This window comes from Aulonocara sp. 'chitande type north' Nkhata Bay, linkage group LG19 (assembly GCF_057382095.1).
Source record: "Aulonocara sp. 'chitande type north' Nkhata Bay isolate Kocher_YH1m ecotype deep benthic linkage group LG19, A_spYH_male_GT1.1, whole genome shotgun sequence".
NCBI classification, from domain to species: Eukaryota; Metazoa; Chordata; class Actinopteri; order Cichliformes; family Cichlidae; genus Aulonocara; species Aulonocara sp. 'chitande type north' Nkhata Bay.
Genome location: NC_141362.1, coordinates 27,303,666 through 27,328,719, shown reverse-complemented (window position 1 = coordinate 27,328,719; position 25,054 = coordinate 27,303,666). Strand labels below are relative to the sequence as shown.

Below are 25,054 nucleotides of genomic sequence, written 5' to 3'. Positions count from 1 at the left end.
ATGAATTTGTTTCGCACGCCTAATAAATTGAGTCACAACCATTCACTTCCACTGAAAGCCAGAATAAACTGTGCCTATAACTGTGGCCTATGTCAGCTTATCATAAGGTGAGTGGAAGGGTACATCCTGAACAGGACCCATAATCTTTTTGCTGTGAGACGAGAAGACCGACCATGAAGCTTTTCGGGAATAACTCTCTGCAGAATACTTTAATAAAGAATTTTATTTTTGTACATATATTATGTACAGTTAAGCTTCCTTGGACATTCAATAAAGCCAAGTTTCAGTGCAGAACAGCCTTTAACAGATATACTATATCTACTCTGATGCAACAGCTTGCTGTAAATGCACTTGGCTATAAACTGAATATGAAGTCCCGCTCATGAGAGTCTGTGCCGAGGAGGAGGAAAAGCACACCAGTTAGCACTTCGAAGTTAACACGCTAACTAGAAATGTGTCATTTAGTTACACATTTTGTTGTGTATTTTGGGTTATAACAGGATCCGTAGTGGGCTTGCCCCGATGCATTATGGGAAATGATGCTTTTCGGCTGTTGCTCGGGCTAGCTCCATGTTAAGTTGCTCCGTTATAATAAATACCGCAAGTTACGTCGTGGTCCGAGTATCATTGTTATACTAGTAACCCGGAGTGAAGATATAACAAAAGTGGCGACGAGGACGTCTGGACCGACGCTGCAGTCCGCTTTGGAGTTTTACATTTTTTTTCCTGCTGATGCCTCGCGCTAACCTGGTGTTAGACGGCGCCGGAGGTGGGACGACGCTACCGGTGTGCGAAGGTGGATGCCGTTTTTTTTGTTGTTTTTTCCCAGCGAAACGGGGAGGAATGTACAGCGGACAGGACGACGAAGGCAGACTCCGTAAGTGACGTTAACCAAAACATAAACGGATAAAAGAGACGTTACGAAAAGGAACAGTTGTGAGGGGAAGAGTGCCATTCAACCAGGAGCCGAGTAATGGCTGGAGTTACTGGCCCTATCGGTCCCTTCGACGAAAGCACGGAGCAATGGAGCTCATATACGGAGCGTTTTGGATATTTCGTTGCGGCTAACGACATACAGGATGCTAAACTGGTGCCCATTTTTTTGAGTGTGATAGGCCCAAAGACTTTTACCCTGCTAAGGAGCCTGCTACAGCCAGCAAAGCCAGGCAGTAAAAGTTTCACAGAGATCGTGGACACACTGACCAAACACTTCTCGCCCAAGCCCCTCGTGATCGCTGAACGGTTCAAGTTTCACAAGCGAAACCAAGAAGAGGGTGAGTCTGTCACAATGTTCGTTGCATCGTTACGCAAATTAGCTGAACACTGTGAGTTTAAAGATGTTTTAAATGACACATTAAGAGACAGACTCGTGTGTGGTTTAAGAAATGAAGCTGCACAGAAGAAATTGCTCACGGAAAGTGATTTGACTCTTGAGAAGGCAATTAATATCAGTGTGACCATGGAAATGGCATCAAAAGAAGCCCATGCGCTACATGCTACAGACAGAGTACACAAACTAGACAATGGTAAAGCAAATGCACAGGGACCATGCTTCCGCTGTGGCAAGTTAGGACACCTTGCTAGTGATTGCTGGTGCAAAGAAATGGATTGCAACAACTGTGGAAAAAAAGGTCATGTAGCACGGGCATGCAGGAACAAAAGGTGCAAGGATAAGGGCTCAAAGCCTGGGAATAAAAGAGGCACTGCAAGATTCAAAAAAGAAAGACATGTTCACACAGTTAAGCTTCATGAGGATAGAGCAAATGACTCCTCAGATGAAGAAGTGTTGTCTGCAATAAATACTGTGCGAATACTGAAGGTGGACGAAACCTCAGACGGCTTTTGGGTCACGCCCAAACTGGAGGGACATGTTGTAAAAATGCAGATTGACACTGGGTCAAAAGCATCACTAGTGTCATATAATGTCTATAGGACATGTCTGAAGCACCTTCCACTCAAACCCTCCGACACAGTATTTAAAGGATATACTGGACATCGAGTGCCTATGAAAGGAATGGCAGAGGTGACTGTTCAATACAATGGCCAAACTGCTAAGCTGCCTGTGTATGTTACGCAGAAGAACTGCCCTGCTATAATGGGACGTGTGTGGCTCAAAACAATCAGACTCAACTGGCAAGAGGTGAGAAAGCTGTCGCATGGTTCCTCTCAGCTACAGGCCATACTGGGAAAACACCAGGAGGTTTTTCGTGAGGAGCTGGGCAGCATGAAAAAAATTACAGTGAAGCTGCATCTCAAGCCTGACTCCAAGCCAGTCTTTATGAAGGCTAGACCTGTGCCGTACGCCATTCGGCCCAAGGTGGAGTCTAATTTAGACGCATTGGTCAAGAATGGTGTTCTGGAGCCGGTTACGACCAGCGAGTGGGCCACGCCCATCGTTCCAGTTCCCAAAAAGGACGGCGGAATCCGGATCTGCGGAGACTTCAAGGTATCCGTGAATCCTGTATTAACAGCAGAGCAGTATCCCCTTCCACTGATTGATGACTTATTTGCTGGTCTGAGTGGAGGACAAAAGTTCAGCAAAATAGATCTCAACCAAGCTTACCTGCAAATGCACGTTGAAGAGCAGTCACGTGACATGTTGACTATTAACACACATAAGGGACTTTTCAGATTTTGCAGGTTGCCTTTTGGCATCACATCAGCTCCAGCATTGTTTCAACGAGCGATTGATCAAATCCTGAGTGGATTACCTGGTGTGCAATGCTATCTGGATGATATCCTGTGTACAGGAGCAGATGATGAAGAGCATCTGCGCAACTTGGATGCGACCCTTCAGAGGCTGAAGGAATACGGATTGAGAGTCCGTAAGGAGAAATGTGACTTTTTCCAGTCATCTGTGGAATATCTAGGGCACGTGATTGATGCAAATGGACTTCACACTGCACCTTCGAAGATCACAGCAATCGTGGATGCACCCCCACCACGAAATGTCAGTCAGTTAAAGTCTTTCTTAGGGCTGTTGAACTACTACGGACGGTTCATACCCAACTTGGCATCACTCCTGAAACCACTGCACAACCTGCTACGCAAGGAAGAAGCATGGGAGTGGACAGCAAGCTGCCAAGACGCCTTTCAAAAGGCAAAGGATTCACTGACTGCATCTGAGGTGCTAACCCACTTCAATCCCAAGTTCCCAATTCAGCTTGCTTGTGATGCTTCTCCCTATGGGGTGGGGGCAGTGATTTCCCACATTCTCCCAAATGGCGAAGAAAGGCCAATTGCATTCGCATCAAGGACATTAAACACAGCAGAGTCCAACTATGCTCAGCTGGAACGAGAGGCGCTGAGCATTGTATTCGGTGTTCGGAAATTCCACCAGTACCTGTACGGTAGGAAGTTTACACTGTTTACTGACCATAGGCCTCTCACAACCATCCTGGGACCCTATACAGGGATTCCATATCTTGCTGCTTCACGTCTCCAGAGGTGGGCGTTGATATTGTCAGGACATTCTTATGACATCAAGTATCGCAAATCGGAGTCTCATTGCAATGCAGATGGGTTGTCCAGGTTACCCCTTCCTGTTAAAAAACCCGTCTCTGACACAGTTGAGATCCTCTACTTCAGGGAGGTAGAGACAGCACCTGTTTCGGCTGTGCAGGTGAAAAAGGCGTCCAGAAATGACCCTGTGTTGGCAGCAGTGCTGGACTGGATCATTAAGGGTCTGCCTGCAAGTAAGGGTGTAGACCTGAAGGCTTTCCTGGGAAAGCGGGCGGAGCTTTCTGTTCAGGCGGGATGTTTGCTGTGGGGGAGGAGAGTCATCATTCCCATGTCACTGCGACCAAAACTGTTGAAGCAACTGCATGCAGGACATAGTGGAATAGTGAGAATGAAGGAAATAGCGAGAAGCTATTTTTGGTGGCCAAATATGGACAAACAGATCGAGGAGATTGCTAAGAACTGCTCTTCGTGTCAGATGGTCCGGAACAACCCACCACTTGCTCCTCTTCATCCCTGGGAGTTCCCACAGGAGCCATGGCATCGGGTACACATTGACTTTGCAGGTCCATACGAGGACAAAATGTTTCTTGTAGCTGTTGATGCACACAGTAAATGGCCTGAAGTGACCATCATGAAATCAGCCACCACTGAAAAGACCATAGAAGCTCTAGGAGAAATGTGCAGTAGGTTTGGATCTCCTACTCAGATAGTCTCTGACAATGGACCTCAACTGGTTTCACAGGAAATGGAGGCTTTCCTACAGGCTAATGGAGTGCAGCACATTACGTCAGCTCCATACCATCCTGCAACGAATGGTCTTGCAGAAAGGTTTGTTCAGACAATGAAACATGCACTGAAAACATCACAAGGCCAAGGAACACTGCATCAGAGACTGCACAAGTTTCTGCTTAACTACCGGAATAGTCCACATGCGACCACAAGGACATCTCCTGCCAACGCAATGTTCAAAAGAGATCTGCGCACTACCTTTGATCTTTTGAAACCCTCGACTGTGAAGAACACTGTACAAAAACAACAAGAGAAACAAATCATGTACAGGGGTCAAAAGGTCAAGGGCAGAGTCTTCAGCACCGGCGAGTCAGTGCAGGCCAGGAACTACCGAGGAGTACACAAGTGGGTTCCTGCAACTGTCATTGCTCAAACGGGTCCAGTTTCATATACAGTTCAGGTGGCCGATGGAGTCTGGAGAAGACACGTGGATCAGCTACTCCGGTCCGCACCAGTGTCTGCAGAAGGGTCTTGCGGAGATCTTGAAAATACACAACACATTTTCTCCACAGGCCTTTCCCAGCAGATCAAACACATTGTGATCATTAAAAACACTATTCTGTTCCTATTATACTGCCATACTGTAAATCTTTGATGAAAAATTTAAGCAAATAATAAATCAATGGATAAAATAATAATTTTGAGACAAGTCTTGAAAGTAAAGATGGTGAAAGGACAGTGAAGCTTGGGAGTGTGCGGGCAATTATTTTGGAAGACCACAGAGAATTTCAAACTCTTTTGAAATTACTCCCTTATGTGCTTTTCTTTAACTTCCTGCGCTTTGCTGTTTCGTACCTGTTACAAGAGAAACGTGTTCCTTTTTTTTGGAGGACTCTGTAGAGAGACAAAGGACAAACTGGAGGCTTAAATAATCTAATTTTGCAGTAAGCAGTTTATACAAGTTGCTCGTACGTGTTCATTTCAGTTTATTTTCCATTGCCCTCCCATGATGTGCACTCTGCCATTCAAAATAGCCATCTTTGAGCTTACACTATGTTGCATTTACTCTATTTTTGCTTGGAGCATAATATAAAAGCATGAGAAACTAAATTATTTGAAGGACTTCCATTTATATACTGAAAAATAATCATTCAAGCATGTGTTTGTGTTTTAGGCTTAAAATGTTAGCCCTGCTTTCAAAAAGTAAACAGGCTGGATAGAACTAAGGGGAAAATTTTAAAAAACAAACCCCATCTAGGATAAATTTAAATAAAATCCAGTGACACAGTGATCTCCCGTCTCCTTGCAAACAAAAAGCAGTTTCTCATCTCATCTCTCCTTTTGGTTCGAGAGGGAACAAAGAGGAAGGCGTGCTGATAAAACAAGCGCCGCTTTTACGAGTTCGAACTCCAGTTTCTGATGGGGTGAACTCCTCCAGGTGGCTCATCCTGATCTCTCTCTCTCTCTCTCTCTGACTCTCTCCGTCTCGGTCTTCATTTCTCTGAAAGTTTGTCTCAGATGATCTCCAGGACATCGCAGGGCACGAAGCCCCTCTTCTTTCCGCTCTCCACTCTGATGAAGCCGCTGTGCTCGCCCTCGCTGCTCACACAGATCTGAAAGCCAGAAGAAAAATTTTACTTTACCGACAAACAGAACATGTAGAAAGCAGTTAATCAGAAAAAAGTACCTAATAAAGCACAAACAGGTCTTACTATGGATCCTTTCTGAGTTACTGGAAGGTAAGATGCTGGAAAACCATAGCCATAATAAGGAAAATCCAGAATGTATATTTTATGAGAGTTATAAATTGCCTCTTTTAAAAATACATAATGGTTATCAAACTAATAATCAATTATAGACAGCAGGAGTGTGTTTTAAGGAAATAAGATCATAACATGATCAAGCTTATTCACTCATTGACACTCACAATAAGTCAGAGCACACTGTGTTTGCAAGCTTGATCTGAGTACTCCCTAACAACTTCCCTTGGGATTGAGAGGCTGGAAGGAGAGTGAGTGGGTCATAGGATCATTTTGTGTTTGGTGGTTAAATCTCCACTGGGGGTTGCTTACTTTAAATCTCCTCAGAGTCCCAACATGCCCTGGACAGCATTGTGGGAAAAAGGGGTCCTGATTTAAGTGCAGCCATTATGCTCCTCTGTCTGCCAAATCCACTTGAGCTTTTCAGTGAATAATTGTCTACAATTGAAGAGTCACTGGAGGTAAGAGGCAATGCGGGAGCTGCAGGAAGGTAATATGATGTCTGAAGAGCTGCTGGATAATATGAATCAGATGCAATGTAGTAGCTGGAGTGTGCTCGTGAATTAGATACAGGCCTAATGTGGAAATGTTAATATCCATAATAAGGTCATTGCTTCCCCAACCCAAAATGAAGATGTTGCTCCCTATATGAATCGTGCTAATGTTAAGCCCGAAGACTACTAAAAGCTTCCACAAGTGCCATGAAAAGGACCCATATCCTTACTTTTAATCATAAGAACGACTGTTTGCAGTTTTCTTTAGCATTGCATTAAAAAAAATCAGAATACTGGACATATTCCAAATCTGACTTTCATAAATTGCACCTGACCCAAACAAACACTGCCACTAAAGCATGCAGCTCTATCGTCTATCCTTTACGCAGCTGTAGCTGAACATGTACGACTGTGTTATACGCCTTGATGAAGAGAGTGTACTTGAATCCATCCTGATATTAAACATACACACAGACCTGAGATGTGTTACAGCAAACATCTCCCATACCTGACCTGATTACAGACTAGCTTGGATCCAGGCTGACGTAAGTCCCGTGTTCCCTCCTAGAACACTTTATCATAATCACTGCAGCTCTGAACTTTTCTCAGCTTCTCGCGTGAAAAGAAGAAACATTTTTAGTGTCCAATCGCTTTTATGTGAGAATACAGTAGCTAATTATCTGGTGAATCTACAATGAGCCAAAGGTGGTCGTGTCATACCTCTCGCATGCTTACCCAGATGCCATTCTTTCCTAAACCTGTCAGGTACTGTAGCTAAATCCCGACTGTGTGCTCCACTTGGGAAAGTGCAACAACAGACGATGTCATGTGACTTGATTTTCTAGATATTGCTTCATGATGACAGAAAGAGAGTTTCACTGGTCTAGGTCAATGAAGATCATTTTTTATTTTAATTTAAGCCAACATGAAATAATCACGGGAGCGTGTTTAAACAGACATTATTAACACATTTACATGTAAATACATATCAGCCCCATATCTTAATCGAGTCTGACCATTAAGGACCCTGGAATGTACTTAGTACGCTTTTTGTGGCTTTAAATATATTGTCTTTCCCTGCTGGTAATGCAATTTCTGTATGAGTGCCCATTTCATGTCTATTACACGTTTGCCATTGGACACTTCACTACTGTCTCGAGATTAAAACAGCTTTTACTCATCCCCCACGAGGACACATCTGCTCAAGCCTGCAGTACCTGTCCCTCCTTCAGGGTGATTTGGCCTTGTTCCTTGCAGCCGATGAACGTCCTGTTACACCTGAAGACTTGGTCACCAGCCCGCAGTTGATGAGCAAAGGCTGCTGGGAAGAATCCGATCCTGTCCTCAATTACACCCTGAAAAAAGGAGTCATAAAACGGCAGGACATGAGAGGGTTCAAACTTGGCACGATTACATCGAAGCCTTGATAAAAACCGTCCACACACCTTTAGAGTAAATGCTGTTGTAAATCATGTATTAGGTTCACTATGATGTTTTCACATTGCATGCAGGTGCTTCATCAGGTGCTAATGTTTGCCTCTTTCCTTGGTATCTCTTGTTTAAAGACCAAACTGGCCAGATGTCTCTGTTTATCTACAGCCTACAGAGCACAATGGTGTTAAAATGCGTGATGATTTTCTTCATGGTCTGGTGGCGACAGGTTGTCTCTGTGCTGTCATGCAATCGGCCCTTTCGTCTCCCTAATTTATCTGTTATGCATTTGTGTCCCGAGTTACCCTGTTTCCTTGCTCCTATAATTCACAACCAGACTTATATCATTTATCGGTCTGTTTCTTTTAAAGCTTTTTCTTGGCTTTGTGTAAAAAAAACTTAGTGAAACTTTGCTGTAACACAGAGATGTAATAGCTACCTTCCACCAGTCATCATTGGAGTCATCGGCCACCAAGATCCTGTCTCCTGCTCTGCAATACATGAAAACATCCATGAATTATTTGAAAACAAAGGAAAAATACTCAAATCCATCACTGATTGGAAACATAATGACATTTAGACTTCGATAGAGAGGGTATTTTCACACTTAAATGGCATGTAATGCCCCTAAATTCCATTTGCTCCGAGTAATTTTCCTTCATCCATCCAGGAAATGCATGAATCAGTCTATCCCACTGCCCTGTGTGCCATAATTACAAACATCTGTTCAAAGCTACGGGCTAAATTTGACTAATAAAAATCTAAAGGACCAACGCTGCGGTGCCAAGTGTTGGTTTATGTAATTGTCTTCCTTTTACTTCCTTTTGTGATTCAAAAAGGAAATGATTCACAAAAAAACACCTTTCATGGAAGGTGAGAAACGCAAAGTGCCCAACACTGTAAAATCTTGAGAGGTGATGGCAACAATGCAGATTAATGCTCCAATTAGAAGCAGGGGAAATGTTACTTCAAATAATTTAATTACGAAAAAAATGAGCTGTGAAAGCGAGAAGAGGGTTGCTGTGCTGCTAAACTGCAAAAACATTCGTCATCATTACAATCACTGTGGCCAAAGGTAATCAAGTAATCAAAGCGTGTGGTGGAAAGTGAAACTAATCATAAACCTGTCGTCCCCCCCCCCACACACCCACCCCACACACACACACACACTTTAAAATTAAAATGAAATGTGAACTTTCTGAATAAGGAATCAGTTCAATCATCTTTGTTTTATGTGTTTTTGTTTGAGGTATTGATTACAGCCTGAAATAAGCCCAGCTGAGGAAGAAAAAAACCCCTCATGCAGCCTTTCAGAAGAGGAAAATAGATTTGAAATAAAGGCATTGGAGGAGTTGAAGTACTTGAGATGAATGAATTTCAAATGAAGTGTAACGACTGAAGTTTTTTTCTCGACGAGGGAGGGGAGCGACCCACGACTGTGTGCATGTAGGAAAGAGATGAAAAGAACAAGTGCACTCCTGCTCGCTTGTCCTTAAATCCTCAGAAGATTTCTGCGAGAGCAAGAACAAATGGGCACTTAGGCTGAAGGACTGTTCTTTCCCGAGGGCCTATTTCAAAGTATGACGCCCAATCAGTCATGGTTAAGGCGGGGAGTAAAACCTGGACCCTTCGTTTCAGACTGATAAAAAGGCAGGCCAGACATGTGAAGCTCTGCCTACTTTAAATTACTCTTCAAGTATGTGTGCGTAAAAATCATCGTCTGCTGTCAATGTTAATAAATCTTTGGATGCAATTTTTAAATATGTTTTTGAGGACACCAAGGCTGTGTAGCTCTGGGTCAGAAATGCAACCTTTTTTTTCAGTTCTGACCACAGACCAACCGGTGCTACATCAGGTGATTTTAATTAGTTGTTTGTTAAAACCAAAAACAACTGCTGACATCATGAACCAGGCATGTCTGGAAATGTACAGACAGTGAACTCACAGGCTGGGTTGGAAATTAAACACCAGCTTCCCCCCCCCCCCCCCCCGAGTCTCAGCAACAAGAACAAGTTGACTCAGACTGTCAACTTGTTGCCTTGTGTATAAGCTAAGCTAAGCTAAGCTAAGCTAAGATAAGATAAGATAACCTTTATTAGTCCCACACGTGGGAAATTTGTTTTGTCACAGCAGGAAGTGGACAGTGCAAAAGTTATATAGCAAAATTAGAATACAATAAGAATAAAATACTGTACTGAATAGAATAAAATAAAATAAAATACTATATACAGTAGAATAAATAGAATAAAATATACAATAGGATAAAAATAGAATGCAAATGCTTTATACAACTGAGTAAAAATACAACTTTTTCAGAAAATACTGACCTGTTCTGCTTAAAATTAGTCTGCGCCAACATTTTAGGAAATACTATGTTATTTTTTGGCTCTATCGATAGGAAAGTGTAGAGAGCCGACAGGAAAGCAGGGAGAGAGCGAGGGGAGACTGACTGCTCACTGGGCTGAGCAGGTGACCAGTTCAGTTCAGTTCAGAGGGATAGTGTAGAGCACCAAATCACAACAACAGTCACCTCAAGGCATGTTTTCTTGTAAGTTAAAAACCTGAAAATAACAGAAAGAAAACCCCAACAATCAGACGACACCCTCTGAACAAGCACTTGGTGATAGTGGGAAGGAAAAACTCTCTTTTGACAGGAAGAAAGCTCAGGCAGAACTAGGAGGGATGGTTTTCCTGCATGTATTTCATTCTCCTTGCTCTCCTCTGTTTCCACGCTTTCCTCTCTACTCTACTGTCCGGTCAAAAATAAAGGCTAAAAAGCTCAAAATAAGCCTGCTTAGTATAAAAGTCAGAAATTTTTTTCATATACTATCATAACACAATATTGTCTGACTAAGTGTTCAAAATTAGAATAATGCATATGTGAATAATGTCTGAGGTGATACTTAAGATTGTGTTGATGCCATGGCTGAGCTTACAAACTTATTTGTACTATGAGCAACATAAACATCAATGATGTTATCAAGCTCATAATCCATTATAATTCAAAGGTTATTTTAAAGCATGAAGCACTAAAGTTTAAGTGTCACTGGTTTTAGTGTGGCACAAACTAATGACTGAGGGGAAATCCATTGAAAATAACCAATGAAACTTTGACTCTGAGTCCAATTTGGACACCATGGGTGACCCATTAGGTGATCACTGTCTCGGGATTTAATTAAAAACTACCAAAACAATAGTCTAGATGGGGTGGTGGTCACTGTGAAAATGGGAAAATGATAGACAAGCTCCACAATGTAATGCCTTTAGATATCATGCAGTTTTTGACACTTTAAATGCAGTTTTTGAAATTAGTATTTTGCTTTAATTGATGGAATTTCAAAATATTTGTTTACATTCTTATTACAATTCAAAACAACCTATTTCAAGCAATTAGTGGTGGACTTCTTCCACCACTAATAGCCAATTACTAAATGTTACTAATTAGTAATTACATTTAGTAATTACTAATAACTAAAATGTCTAATCGTTATGGAGCAAACTGTGAACAATACACGAACAAGTGAGGCTTTTGGCATCTGTGCCCAAATTATGCAAGTATCTGCTTCTGCGCCGACCTGAAAAGTATGAATGTCTCATCACTTTAACTACAATAAACTCAGTGTTATCCTTCAGAAACAGCATGTGTGCCTGGTACACTGAAGGGACCCTTTAAAGGATCTATAAATGGACTTTCAAAGACCCTCATACTCTCTGAAGATAAATCTAAGAAGACATGTAACAGATTTGATATTAATAAATAATGCTGGCACACACCCAGGTAACATTAATGAGGCCACACCAGAGAAATAAATCTTTGAGGAGTGTTACATAAAAAGAGGGCACTAATTAGTTCCTTTTGTGAATCCATTCTTGTCTCTGAAGACAGTAATTAGTCTATATAAGATAAAAATGACACAAGATAAAGAGAGAACAAAGTAGAATTGAGCAACATGACTTCTTGTCTTTTAAATTTTCCCTTGCTTCCCTTCCCTTTGAGGATATGAGTAAGCGCTGAATTCCATCTGTTTTGTTCGGAAAGTTGAACTTAAATTTCAGTGAAGATAAATCATGTTTGGGTTGCATTGCGTGAGCCTCGTATTTGCTTCTATTTCTTATTTAAAAGAAAAGAGAAATCTATCTAAAGAAATCACTATGTCAAAGTCAGTTAATTCACAGTCTAAGTTCATGTGCAGGTGTTCTTATTATTAGAGCGTCTGTGCATGTGTGTGTACGTGCGCTAACCTCATCTCCAGGTCGTGGCTCTCCTGGGCGGTGAAGCTGTACAAGGCCACATACGTGTTGAGCTTGAGGACGTCTTTCTGTAGCATGCTCTGCTCCATCTACAAGACAGACCAAAATGCAGTCTAACACTACTTTCTCTGTTGTCATATCTTAAAATAGTCTTTTGGCATTCACATTAGTGTATTTACAGCACACTGATAGACTGAGGAGCTGCTTAAGTTGCTTTACAATCTGTTCCCTTTAATCCTCCATCAACATGAGTGGGAGAAAGATCGGGGTTTTTCTTTTTTCTTACAAACACTTGGGAAGTTTAAACAGGACATGGTTGTGGGTGGAGAGGAAGTTCTCAGAGAGGTGTTAGCACAATTAGCAGGGAGATATGCCGCCATTCTGGCGCTATTCACACCTGCTCATAAAACCTGGTGGGTGTGTTTTCCCATTTCATCACCTTGAATCTGAATCGTGCCTGCTGTGCCCATGAAATCCATCCAAACAATAACTTGCCCTCTTTTTGCATGGTAACAGCAAGGAAAATGCAAAAAAAAAAAAAAAAAGGATAATAGCTGTTTTAGGACAGCAGGAGACTTTTCTATAATCGTGGCACTTTACAGTAATGAAAAAAAGTGGCTTTTGGTCCCCCAGCACCAGCCATGTGGACTGGAAATGTGGGTGATGGATGAGCTTAGTTATCTGCGGCCACGAGGAAAAGTGCTTCTGTGACTTCTGGGTGAAAACTGCATCAGACAGTGGCGATCCATTACAACTAACTAGGAGCAGCTCACAGGCCTTGTGAGGTCCCGATGTTGTGGCCGCCGGGATCAGTGGATGTGAGGTCGGTTTGGGTGAGATAATAATCTCCTTTGCAAGAGAGCTATCAAAATAAGAAGCAGGGACAAATGTAAAAAAGCTCATTATAGATACTACTTGTATACTTACTGTTTAATCTTATATTCATACATCAGTTTTTTTTAGCCCTATATCAGGATCGTGGGAGGTTGGAGCTTGATTGGGGCGAAAAACAGGGTTTTAAATCTGGATCTGTGAATCGGTGAATCTCTATAAACTATAACCTCAGTTACTCAAATTGTCAGGTCTGTTCATGCACACTCAGTTAGTAGTTTAACTGGAATAGTTCATCTTTTAACAAAACTTCTGGCAACTGAATAAGCATCTCCTGTTTAGGAATCTCTGTGTTATGTGTTATGTTTGTGTTATGCTGGCCATCTCACGAGTGTAAGTCGAGTGCTGTCTTCAGCTCTGGTGGCTACAACTCCTGTTGGAACGATCCAGCTCTAACTAGGCATGCCATTTGTTGCTGAGTGGGCAAATAAAGTGGGCCATCAGAAAATCTTCATTAAATCAGCTGCCTGCTGTCTAGAGCTAAGGCTGATTCAAAACAGCAAAGCTGCAAAAAATAAAGATAAAAACAGCTGAAAGATACTTAAAGGCTCCAGGTCTGGGGCCTGAATGATATTTATCAGTATTTTTTACGAGTTGCTTCCAAATGATGATACGTTTTATGTGTCCAGCAGCAGTGAATGAGCAGAGGCCACAGCAGTTTAAAAGAAAACAGAGAAGGTACCAAGAAAAAAAGAGAATAGAAGCAAAAAGATGTCATTAATCAGCAAGAATCAGACCATTTTACTGGCTATTGATCTCTGAGAATTTAACACTAAACCTGAAAAGTGTGAACAGATGGCCATCCTGTCATGTGTTCCCATTTGAGACCGTGAGTCCCTCATCTCAATTTGAAAACTGCTCCTTCTCAAGGGAAGAAGCCGTTTTCAACCTTTTTTCCTTTCTCTGCTCATTACCCTGCAGTGCCTCCATCTGTCTGTCCGCCAGCCTGAGCTAATGGAGCTGTCGGCTGACAGACAAACAGCCTGCTGCCAGCTGTGCTCGGTCCAGCCTGATAACACTGCACAATGCATTTCAAGCTCTGAAATGGACGACTGGACTGCTAGATTATATTGCAGAGTCGAGGTGTTTATATGTGCATCTGCGCGTGTGTGTTCCCTTGTACGGATATTTGCTCATTTTTGTGTTTGTCTGAGTATCTGTGGTCTTTTTCCATTGTTGACAACGGAGATAAACATGTTAAGCAATAAAAGTAAACAGAATAGATGGCGGCACATAGAAAATATCTACAAAGAGCATCAATACTAAGAACACCTCTCCCACAAATTCCAGCGTGGAAGGAAAAGGCAGAGAGGAGGAGAAGAGTTGAAATATGCCAATGAAATATTCATGGATGCTCCACAGGGGGCGATAAGACATTCACAGAGGTTTAACCTTTTTCTTTCTCTGGCATGAATTTTGCGATGCATCTACACTGTGGAGAATAAACAGACCGAATCCAAACATCAAGGTCAAGAGTTGTCTGTATCAGCGCTGGCCAGTGGTCGTGTCAGACCGGGTTTGATTTGTTACGGCAGGAAGAGAAAAGAGAGTGCTCCCCCGAAGTCCTGGGAAATTTAGCAGTGATGATGGAGGCGGAGATGAAGAACGGGCTGGCAGGGTATCAGTTCTCAGGTGAGCCAGAAAGTTCAGGAACTGAGCTCCAAAAAAAAAAACTAACGTTGTGAAAGCTAAGAGGGAAAATGTGGAAAAGTTCACTACACAGTCAGAGTTGCTGAAACTGCTGAAAAGACAGTTATAGGATGCAGTCACTTTACTTTCTCTCGCTCTTACCTATATAATTACCAGTTTAGTGCTTCTCTAAAAAGCTTTTTTGTAATTTGTGAAAGGACAACAAATTGTATCTGCATGTGAAAAATCAATCTGTACCTCAGATGTCTGTTTTTAAACTAAACTGGAAGCTCGTGTGGCTTCCGAAGAACAAACTGGGCTGAAACAACCGACAGCTGTTGTGCTTTTTGGCTTTGAGGAACACGTGTTACTTATAAATAAGGACTGTCTGTCTGTCCATCTGACATTTACATAGATTTAAGAAGGAAAAAAGAAACCGTGCAACTCTTTCCTGCATATAAAACGACAACATCAATCCAGATAAACTGGTATTCCAAGAACAGTACTTCTCAGTGTTGTACTATACTCATGCACATGCACACAAAACCAATCTATTATAAAATGTAAAATAATGGTTTCTCACCTGCAAACTGTCGGGTTTTCTTTCTGGGTGGTGGTACTGCTCTGTCCCGTTCTCAACGACCGTAAAAACTGAGAAAACAACACAAAATGAACTTTGCCCAACTAAACAGTCTGAATAAAGTTGTACTTAGTTTTAAGGTAGCAGGATATAACTGTATCAGAAGACAAAAAATGGATCTAATGTTGTCACATGTGGAAGAAAATCAAGACTAAATCAAGAGCATAAACATGTCTACAGCGGGAACCATTGGCCTGAAAGTGGCACTTCAAATCTAAATGTCATCACTGTGATCATAGAAATCCACATACAGTTTTCAGTTAACATAATTAGCTTTTTTCCTTGTTAGCTTGAGCTAATCATAAAACAAGAGCAGTTGGAAGGCGAGCACATGACACAAGCTAAAAGTGAAGTCATTTCTTCTTTTGTTCGGTTAGTTCAGCAGTATTATTACCATGCTTCAAACAGCATTTTCCAAAACAATGTCTTCTTTTTGTAGTCTTTAGTTCTATCGTCTTAGGCTTAATACTCTGGAGTATAAAGGGTCACTGCATTGCCCTTTACTACAGATGCTATTGTACAGCTGGAAAACCCTGCCCACTGCTGAATCAAGAGCTAAGCACAGTAAAGAACACAGAAAAGTTCACAGAACATCTTATTTTAAAGACTGACTTTAATGGAGAATAAGGAGAAAATTTCGTTGATGGTTCATAGATGGAGAATTTGATGTTGCAACCTTCTTCAATTCTCTCATTTATGGGAAGAGCAACAGCGGTGCATTTTTTCCTGTCACTACGTGGCATTAATCCAGATGCACACTGTGTACTGCAGTGAATACTCACCATCATCGCTGTGTTTTCTCGACAGCTCCTGCCTGCTGCTGTGAGCCACAACTTCCTCTGGAACCTTATCCAAATCACTGGTCTGCAAAGACAAAAATTGAACGGGCAAAATTCAATTAGATAAGTGCAGAAATAGAGAGGGAATGATGTACTACTAATTAGATAGATAGTTGAAGGTTTGAGCACAGGATTAGTTAAAATTCATTCTTTTTTACAGAATAACCAGCTATCTGGGAGTCTGGCGAGCAGTAAACATGCTGTTTCATAGTCTACATTTGGAAACTATTATGAGAACCCCCGTTGAGATCACATTGTCTCTGTAAGCCTCAACTGACACACACATACACCCATTCACTAACAGCTGCAGAGGACAGGACAGAATGGCCCTAACCCAACAGCTTTCAAATGTCATCATACAGAGGTGCGTATCCAGACTTCTCGTGCAGTTTAGCTTACATTAGCAGTGATACAATGTGAAGAACACATTTCCCTGTGCATTAAACGTACCGATGGAAGAAGGCCGGAAGGGACTTTGGCTAAACAATCATTTTAATTCATCTTCAGAGCTGTAACGTGAGAGTTCCTGTCATAGGTCTGGACCAGACTGCCTTTATTGGTAGTGTTTACAGCCCTGCAGTAGCAATATCTATTTAGATCATCAGCTACACAGTGTCTGCTACAGTGAGACAAAATATAAAGTGTAGTCCATTTCCTGATAGAAAGTCTTTATATGCCACAATAAAGAGGATACTTTATGATATGGACAAAAAGAAACTGGCAAAATAAATAAATAAATCGAATTAATCTTTAAATAAAAGTAGAGAGGGGTATGTTGCTCTTACAGAGTTTCTGTGGGGAGATTCAGAACCGCTGGCTCTCTTTGTCCTTTGTGCCAATGATGTGCCGAACCTCAGGGCTTCATACACGGGGTCCACCTTATTGCCGCAGGCTTTAGAAAAGCATGTTACAGACACAAAACCATGTGGCAAATTACCAGACTGTAAAACCTTGTGCATCCATTTTATGAAACTGCTCAATTAGAAACCCAGTTTTGGGAGAATTAAGTTGAAATGAACCAAAAGTATCCTAAGATAAGCTGCTCACCAATAGGCATGACTTCTTTGATGCAGCCATACTGTTCCTGGATCAGTAATGGAGAGCTGTAGTACCGCCGAAAGCCTTTTGGCTGAAGCGAGAAAGACACAGAGCGGTGACAGGCATTAGAGACAAATCAATATACAGCACCGCAGGCAGTAAAGTGCTCCGACCATTAAATACAGCACATAACTCTGTTCGTTTGGAGTCTCGGAATGTGGCTCTCACTTCATAGGGAAAAGTTCTGCTACACTGGATGGTGCACAGGATGGAAGTCAAACACTGTGAATGAATGCAGAGCCTAATATTAACATGAAAAACAGCTAAATGGCTTTTTTCGTCTTTTCGTGAGAATAAGAGGAGGACAGGGAATATCATTTTCTAAGATCGATCATGTGTTGCGTTTTGTAACCTGTGCATAAGGTAAAGAGGGGGAAAGCTGGCAAACACTACAAAGCAATTCCAGTACTAATCACGAGTTTTCATACACAGATAACGCTCTGTAATGTTGACAATATTCATCACACCATAATGACATAATAACTACAGCAGCACCAAAAAGCGTGTAGGCATGAATACGTGGTCAATGGTATGTGCTTTTATGGCTTACTCTGCAAAGCAAATGACGAAACGAACATATAGAGGATAGTTGGAGAGACAGATGAAGGGCGGAGTGGAGCACAGATGCTGAAGGGGCTGTTTCTGTTTACAAAGTGACGTCAGACTCGGTCCACACTCAATACTGCATTAAGCTGAGGCTGAGAAGCAACATTAGTCCTATTCAGCTTTACTTTTCTTCCATGCTAATGATGTATAATTTTAGAACTGTGCACGACCATGATAGCAGAGCAGTGGATTTGTTACACAGAGTTAAAATCTGAATGTGTAGCAGTAGAAAACAGGATCAAATATAATACTTTGGTTCATGGAGTTCACTGCTATGAAACCGAGAAGGACAACTTCTAAAGTTTTTATCGTAATTTATCTGCCTGTCAAGTTTTCCCCCGATCTCCCAGGCCTTCAAACATTTATCATTTATATATCTATTACCTGCCTGCGTTCCATCTAATCAATACCACCCCATCAGGTCTGAATCCTTGGTAAGCATACAGAAGATTGAAATGATGTCGGTGTCATCTACAGCACACCCAGTAATGATTAATGTATATATTTGCAGTTTATTTTCACACACTGCAGCAATTCATCGATATTGTACTGTTGTCAGTGTTGCTTGATTAAAGCAGCTTAATTTCCCAACTGGATGTGCGGCTCACTGAGCGTTTCTTGCTCATAGGGTTGCCTTTTTTTCCCGTTTGTTTACACTTCGAGTACTCAAGTCGCAGGTGGTGAAATCGGCGTCGCTAATCAGTCCTGATTAATTCTTCGTTTGACACTTCTCGTGATGAGGCGGCTAAAATAAGCAACCCCTGAGCGCTTCGGGCACATCTCAAGAAACGAGGCGTCAGACTTCCAGGGCCAAAATCATTAAGGAAAAGGTTAAAAGAGCGTGCTCGTTGGAGCCCATCTGGTTCACGTGGCAACAAACAAAGTGATACCACTCACTGCTCGATGCCAGAAGTCACAGACAGCTTAGGTTTATTTTACAAACCATCCAGTATATGACAATTATAGTTTCTTTGCAGTTTCTAAACTTCTTTAGAAAACTGGAAAAAGACACTCATCTGTCAACTTCCTGTTTATTGGGAAAATAGTCCAGGGAAAATGTAATGTTTTGTTTCTGGAAGTATCCAGAAAATGTATTAATTAGAAGGGATCAATACAATATTATTATAGCTATATCCTAACACGTTTTCAAGTAATCTGCATCACATGTAAAAGGTCAACACATAACACATAAAAAGTACTATGTCAAAGTCTTCTTTGAAAGTTTCTTTTTTACAAAAACTGGGAAAACATGTAGTGATTACTGAAAGAAACCCAGTTCTTGAAAATTTAGTATAAAAGGCAAAACCTTGGCTTGAAAACCTTGAATGTCAATATGAGCACATTCATATGAACTTTCTTTTAATTTCATTAAGTAGTCTTTGGCTTCTTGAAGGACATTTTAAAATCTTATCTGTTTAATACCAGAAAGTCTGGCTCCTTAGAAGCAAAATATGCAGAAATGAATGGTGGCTCATGACTTTTGCACTGTAGCTCTTGGTTGGGTCCAAGAGATTTTTGTTTCTGGGTTCTGACTTTGGCCCGTATAACAGTATTTTTTGACGTTTTGGACTGCTGCTGTATACCTTTGATACTACTGAGTCTTTGAGTTTTGTTTTTGCTTCATAGTTTTGCAATCCTGTGTTTTGGTTCATGTTTCCATTGATACTGTAGTAAGATAAGCTTTTATTTTAGCATTTGAGCCATGTCTTGTCTTGCTTTATTTTAGCTTTAGCTATTTTAGCTTCAGTTCCTACTTTGAGTTTCTCTCTTTATTACATCATCCAGCTCATCTTCCTATGCTTAGCCATCTGTTCTCAAGTGTTCCCCATCTCAGTCTTTATGTTTAGTGTGAGTCTTCTTGTCTCCATGTTTAGTATTTGTCTTTTGGATCGTTCCCGCTTTACTTCGAAGCACTGTTTCCTTCATGCCTCGTGTTCGTTTTGCTTCCCACTTTGTAACTGTCCTGATTGTTTTCACCCATGTAATCCCCTTCACCTGTGTCTTGGTCCTTGTATAAATAATCCAGTCTCTCTCTCTTTGTCCTCAGAGTAAGAAGTTTGACGTGAGTTCAAGCTGGTTATCAGCTCACTAATGCTGTGTTCCTGAATAAGTCAGAAGTCAGAGTTTCTGAGTTCCCAGTCAGAAGTTAAATCTGGAATGCTCCCTCAACTCAGCCCCAGCAACCCAGAGTCAACAATCCAAGCTGGCGGCATTGAACATAAACAGTAGTAAAACTGTAAAACTTTTAATCTGTACTGCCACCGTTGTGTATTTGTGCCTCACTAAATAAACCATACACAGAGCACTGACCCACCTCTATCCGTGAATGTGCTGCGGCGGTGTTTTAAGTGCAAAAAAAAAAAAAACAGTGATAGCTCTACCTAGCTTAAGAACCAAACCAAAACCTGTTTTTCTTCACTTTTTCTGCTACGCACTCAACGAACTCAGGTGTGACGTCACTCCCTGGTTCAGACATCCGAGGTCTGAGATGTCTGGAGCGCCGCATAAGTTAACCTAATCGGTTTTCTCTGGTGTTCAGACATCTGACTAATCGCAATTACTGATAAGTGTACTGCCAGCAGAGCGGCTGGTTGCGTAAAAGAAGATAAAACTGTACTATGAGAAAAATATGAAGAGGTTAAACGAATAATACAGGCTAAAAGCAACGTAGCTGCTGCAGACAAATCAGCAGCGTGAGTTTGCGCGAGAGGAAAAGCAGTAGCACTAAAAGCACTGTATGAATGTGTGAGTGCTCTAAGCTCTTTGGTCAGTAAGACTGGGAAATAACTACTAAATTAATGAAGTCTGGTATATCTGGAGGCAGCAATGACAGCTGGAAAAAATGCCGACTGTGGAATTAACAGACTTGCCAACATCACCGCTCTGTCACTATGACACAGGAGAAACTGATGTGTTATAATTACATTTTACATTTACATTTGGTGGTGTTTAACGATCTGAGATTAAAAATGAAATGTAAATAGAATTCAAACATAGGTTTTGTCTATGTGCAAATAGGTGTCAGGGGGAAAATAATCTAAGAATAAATAGGAATAAATGTCTAAGAATCTCTATTTAACACTAACAGTCATCAGGACCAGACAAAGACTTCCGACCATCGTGCTATTCTTGCACAGAAGTATGTGGGATCTTCCAGGAATGGTAAAGTTATTTTCCAGAGAATTGGTTGGTCAGTAAGCGGTGATTTCATATCTTGATCATAACCACCTGGTAGGTCTTCAGCATTATTTATGTTAACCACTTTCATAGTACAGAAAAACCAGGATTAATCCTAATGGTACCCAGATAAGACAAAGTCCTGCTTCATTTGTCTAGGTTCCCTGTCTGCTCCTCAAGTTTTCCATTATCCCCTACCTGTTTTTGGACTGATCTCACATCATCTACCTTCGTGTCTTGCATTTGGGTGGCTGTCTACATGCTACTTCCTTGACAACACATGGCAAATCACTTCAGTGACTTCGCCCTTTTTGAGAAGCTAAACCAAATTTGGCAAAGCACCCGCATCTCAGAGATCTGCTGCGTGTCCCTTCTGACCTCAGAGACTGTAGCACTGAGACTTTGAACCATCATTTGCGCCGAGTACAAAGGAAACACAAAACACTAAAACATCTGGATGAAGCAGTGGAAGTCTTGGAGGTGTTGCAGCATTGTGCAGAACCCCTGTTATTGTTGATATTTGCGATAAACACTGCTCATCAAAAGCTGACGAGTGAATCACCGCGTTCATTATGAGTAATGAGCTAAATTAGTTAAACTACTTTTCGGATCACGTTGTCGAAGCAGAGTTTTTAAGTCCAATATGTAAAACATGCACTGTTGTGAGGGTTTTAGCTGCGTTTCACAGAGTGACTCACAATGAACTGACACATATTGATTAATAATCACGTTTGATCCAAACTGGCAAGTCTCCCAGAAACGTTATTTGTACTGGAGCTGTCGGGGCTGAATGTTAACATAAACCGAGTGCGTCAGAAAAAAGGCGTCAACTTCTCTTTTTAAGTGACCACCATACTATACTGCAAACTGCAGTGTAGTATTTATGTGGAAAAAAGAAAACACATTCCTGTAGAATAAGAAAAACTTGCTGTTAACTGATTATTGTCAGCCCTGAAAAGGTTGTGTCCAGCTTAGCTGTAGTAAAACATTTAACTGAAGTAATGTTATGTAACCAGCAAAGCTGAACTACATGCTGAATAGCAGTAATTATCAGCAGCACTCGATACAGAGTCTCTACAAATGTATGAGTGGGTACAGAAACACACTGGTTTCATGTTAGCAAAGATTCAAAGGATGAGCTAACTTAGTTTCTTTCTGAGTGGCTCTCAGGCCAAGAGAAACAAGCATGGCAGCAGAAGAGTCCAAGTTTAGAGTTAGTTGAATTTAGAGCTGTACTCCACTGGGGAAACTTCCCTTTTTATGCTCGACCTCTCGACCTCATTTTCCACTCCTGAGAGCCGATCATATCTACAGGCCTCATCTCTAAGGCATCTGGTGGAAAGACGACACAAAGAAAAAGGAGAAACACTGCCTGTACTGCCAAATTATTTACACGCATTGATTCACTTTATCCGACTCAACTTATTCCATTTCCTTTAGTAATTTCAGACAAATTTGCTAAGTTGAGGTGTGGACACGAAGTATACATCCAAACATGTGGCTCTAAAGTCTCTTTCTTCAGTGCAGGATGAGCACAAATGATTAAAAGGTCCCAGTTCGATCCAGTCTTCCAGCTTTTGGACTGCTATGGAAGTGAAAATGCTTCTTGGCAGTTGCTTTTACAAGTCAGGCCGAAAACTCCCCAGTTAAAAACACCCGGACCACCCCGGTGGACCCATTCCACAACCAGGTTTCATTTTAATTTCATTCACAGATGATGCGAGCCATTCAAGATTGTGAATCATATTACAGAACACTAATTTAGGTTGTTATCACTCTATAATGAGGCTGTGATGTGTTTCTTGGGGAGAAACCACATTTTGGGGTGAAACGACACAATAATAATTATTTTCTCCAAGTTTTTCATCACATGAATACATTTGAAACCTCTCTCACTGAATGTTGTGGTTCCTGAGCATCAGCTTGTTAATAGGGAAACTTCCTAAATTAAACAATACAGGTTCTGGATTTAAAGCACACTGTAGATTTTTTGCTGAAAGCCCCTAAGAAAGGCGGTTGTGGATCATGAGGTTTATTCATTCACTTAATCTGATCCCCAGATCCTCGTGTCTGTATGAGGAAAGATGTTCGGTATCGCATTGGACCCCAAAAACTCACCACATGTCAATGCTGCGTACCATAAAAAACATGCTATACAGGCATGCAAATGTGGCTTGTAGTGTGAAGCACTTCAGTTGTTGATAAGACTAGAAAAGTGCTGCATAGATGCAGTCCATTTGCATTTTACAGACTTTAGATGAGCACATAAAATATCAGATAAGGTCCTTAATAACCACTCCACCCTGTAATTCCACAGTTCCCCGAGTGTTAAAGTAAGGCCGCTACTCTGAAATGTCAAACACATCATAAAGCCTGCCCATGTGACTTCATCAATAGTGGGTTTAAGAAGCTGCCTCTCGGTGACCACGTTTGTCCAGAAGCGTGGCAGAACTTGAGAGAGGAGGGGAGGAGGTCAGTGTTTTTGTAAACGATGAGTTGCATTATCTAACACAGAGACAGCGATGATATAACGATGATGACGAGGATGACGAGGATGGATGGTGGTCACAGATGTACTTGCACACTCACACATAGAGTGTGATTTCTGAATAAGCACATTCTGCTGGGAAGCGGTCAGACAGCCAGTTCTGATCTGCTATCACAGTACTGACATCAATAATTATATTCCTGAGACGCAGTCTCCCGAAAGAGTCTTATCATGCATCTTACCAGTTTTCCCACGCAACGCTGCTGGCCAACACCGTTCTCACACTTGTGGTGGAGGCTCATCTTGCAGGCTTTGCAGCGGAGGCCGTGTTTCGCCGTATTTCCCGCCAGGAACACCACATGCTTGGCTGTTGTGCCTGATACATACAGACAAAGAGGCAATGTCGGGAGCTGGAATCAAATTGTGTTCTTACAACCAAACAGCAAGTTACAGAGAAAAAAAGCAGAGGAGATGAAAATATTGTCCAGAACGGCGTCTCATTTATTTATTCATTGTTTTTACACTCTTATTCCTAGTTTCTGGAGCCCTTCCCAGCATGCACTGAGAAAAACCTGTGAAATGACATGTGGAACATTTTAACAGGGACAAAAATTTACAAAATGCAACTCACAGCATGCACTTCTACAAAAATCAGTCCGACTGTGACTGAGCCAGGCGTGTCTCCACCGTGTTAATATCGCTCGTCAAACTGCTACCTGTGTGCAGGTTCGCTGTCACTTATTAATGCCTGACTCACAGCTGATGAGATAATTGAAGATTAATTTGAGATCCAAAAGTTATGCAACGATGCAGGTGCAATCATTTAGCAAGAGTGTGTGTGTATTTGTGCACGCAGGTGTGTAGATTAATAAAAGAAAAATAAAGGGAAATGGAGCGAAGGATAGAGAAACGAAAATAAGAAGGACAGGGCGGAGTCTTAAAGGTATAACAGAATGAACCTCACAAAGAAAGATACCAGCAGTAGATATGCATTAAATAGGGAATATTGGTATTTTTAGGAGTTGAGGAGCACGTATGTCTATAAATCCCTACATGCCCCACACACCTTGAGTTCTTTGCCCGACCCTTCCTGCCCTTTTTTCTCTGTTTGCCATCCTCAGAAGTTTGCAGCAGCTAATCTTCAGTGAAGCTTTTCGCAAACGTAGCCCAACTTCCGGCTTATTTCGTTGGTTCATTATAAAAAAACAATGTTTTTCTTTCACATTTGAAGGAAGAAGACCTTGCTTTATGCCTAATGGTAAGAAGTTCAGCGTGTCAACTTCCTAACCTAAAAAATGTAACGTGATATCACTGTCAATCACAGACCATATTCTTGCCCAAGGGCAAAAGAAGTTAGCTATATGACATATTTACCTGTAGGCTCAGAGTTATCATCCCCTACCCTCTATTCCAGTCAGATACAAATGAGAGACGAGTAAGCTGGCCAAAGCCTTGACCTATTTTCCAATAAAAGTGATAAATCAGTCCAAATCAAAGCTGGTAAGCTAATAACTTTAGTGCTTAAGCTAATGGACAGCTATTATGACTGCTGTGCATCA

The 25,054-nt window shown here is 41.5% G+C and overlaps 1 protein-coding gene across 4 annotated transcripts in view; it reads right to left on the bottom strand.

Moving 5' to 3' along the window:
- Positions 1–768: 768 nt before the first annotated feature.
- The window catches only part of stac (SH3 and cysteine rich domain), a 36,362-nt gene continuing 12,076 nt past the window's right edge, over positions 769–25,054 (bottom strand). For all 4 annotated transcript variants that reach the window (XM_086275963.1, XM_086275964.1, XM_086275966.1 and 1 more), the window contains 9 exons: positions 23,738–23,871; positions 17,174–17,255; positions 16,912–17,018; positions 16,070–16,151; positions 15,231–15,298; positions 12,119–12,216; positions 8,316–8,367; positions 7,663–7,800; positions 769–5,804 (listed from right to left, as the gene is read on the bottom strand). In XM_086275963.1, the coding sequence (XP_086132089.1) occupies positions 5,706–5,804; positions 7,663–7,800; positions 8,316–8,367; positions 12,119–12,216; positions 15,231–15,298; positions 16,070–16,151; positions 16,912–17,018; positions 17,174–17,255; positions 23,738–23,871 (860 nt within the window). In that variant the 3' untranslated portion in view covers positions 769–5,705. The remainder of the gene's footprint in view (positions 5,805–7,662; positions 7,801–8,315; positions 8,368–12,118; positions 12,217–15,230; positions 15,299–16,069; positions 16,152–16,911; positions 17,019–17,173; positions 17,256–23,737; positions 23,872–25,054) is intronic.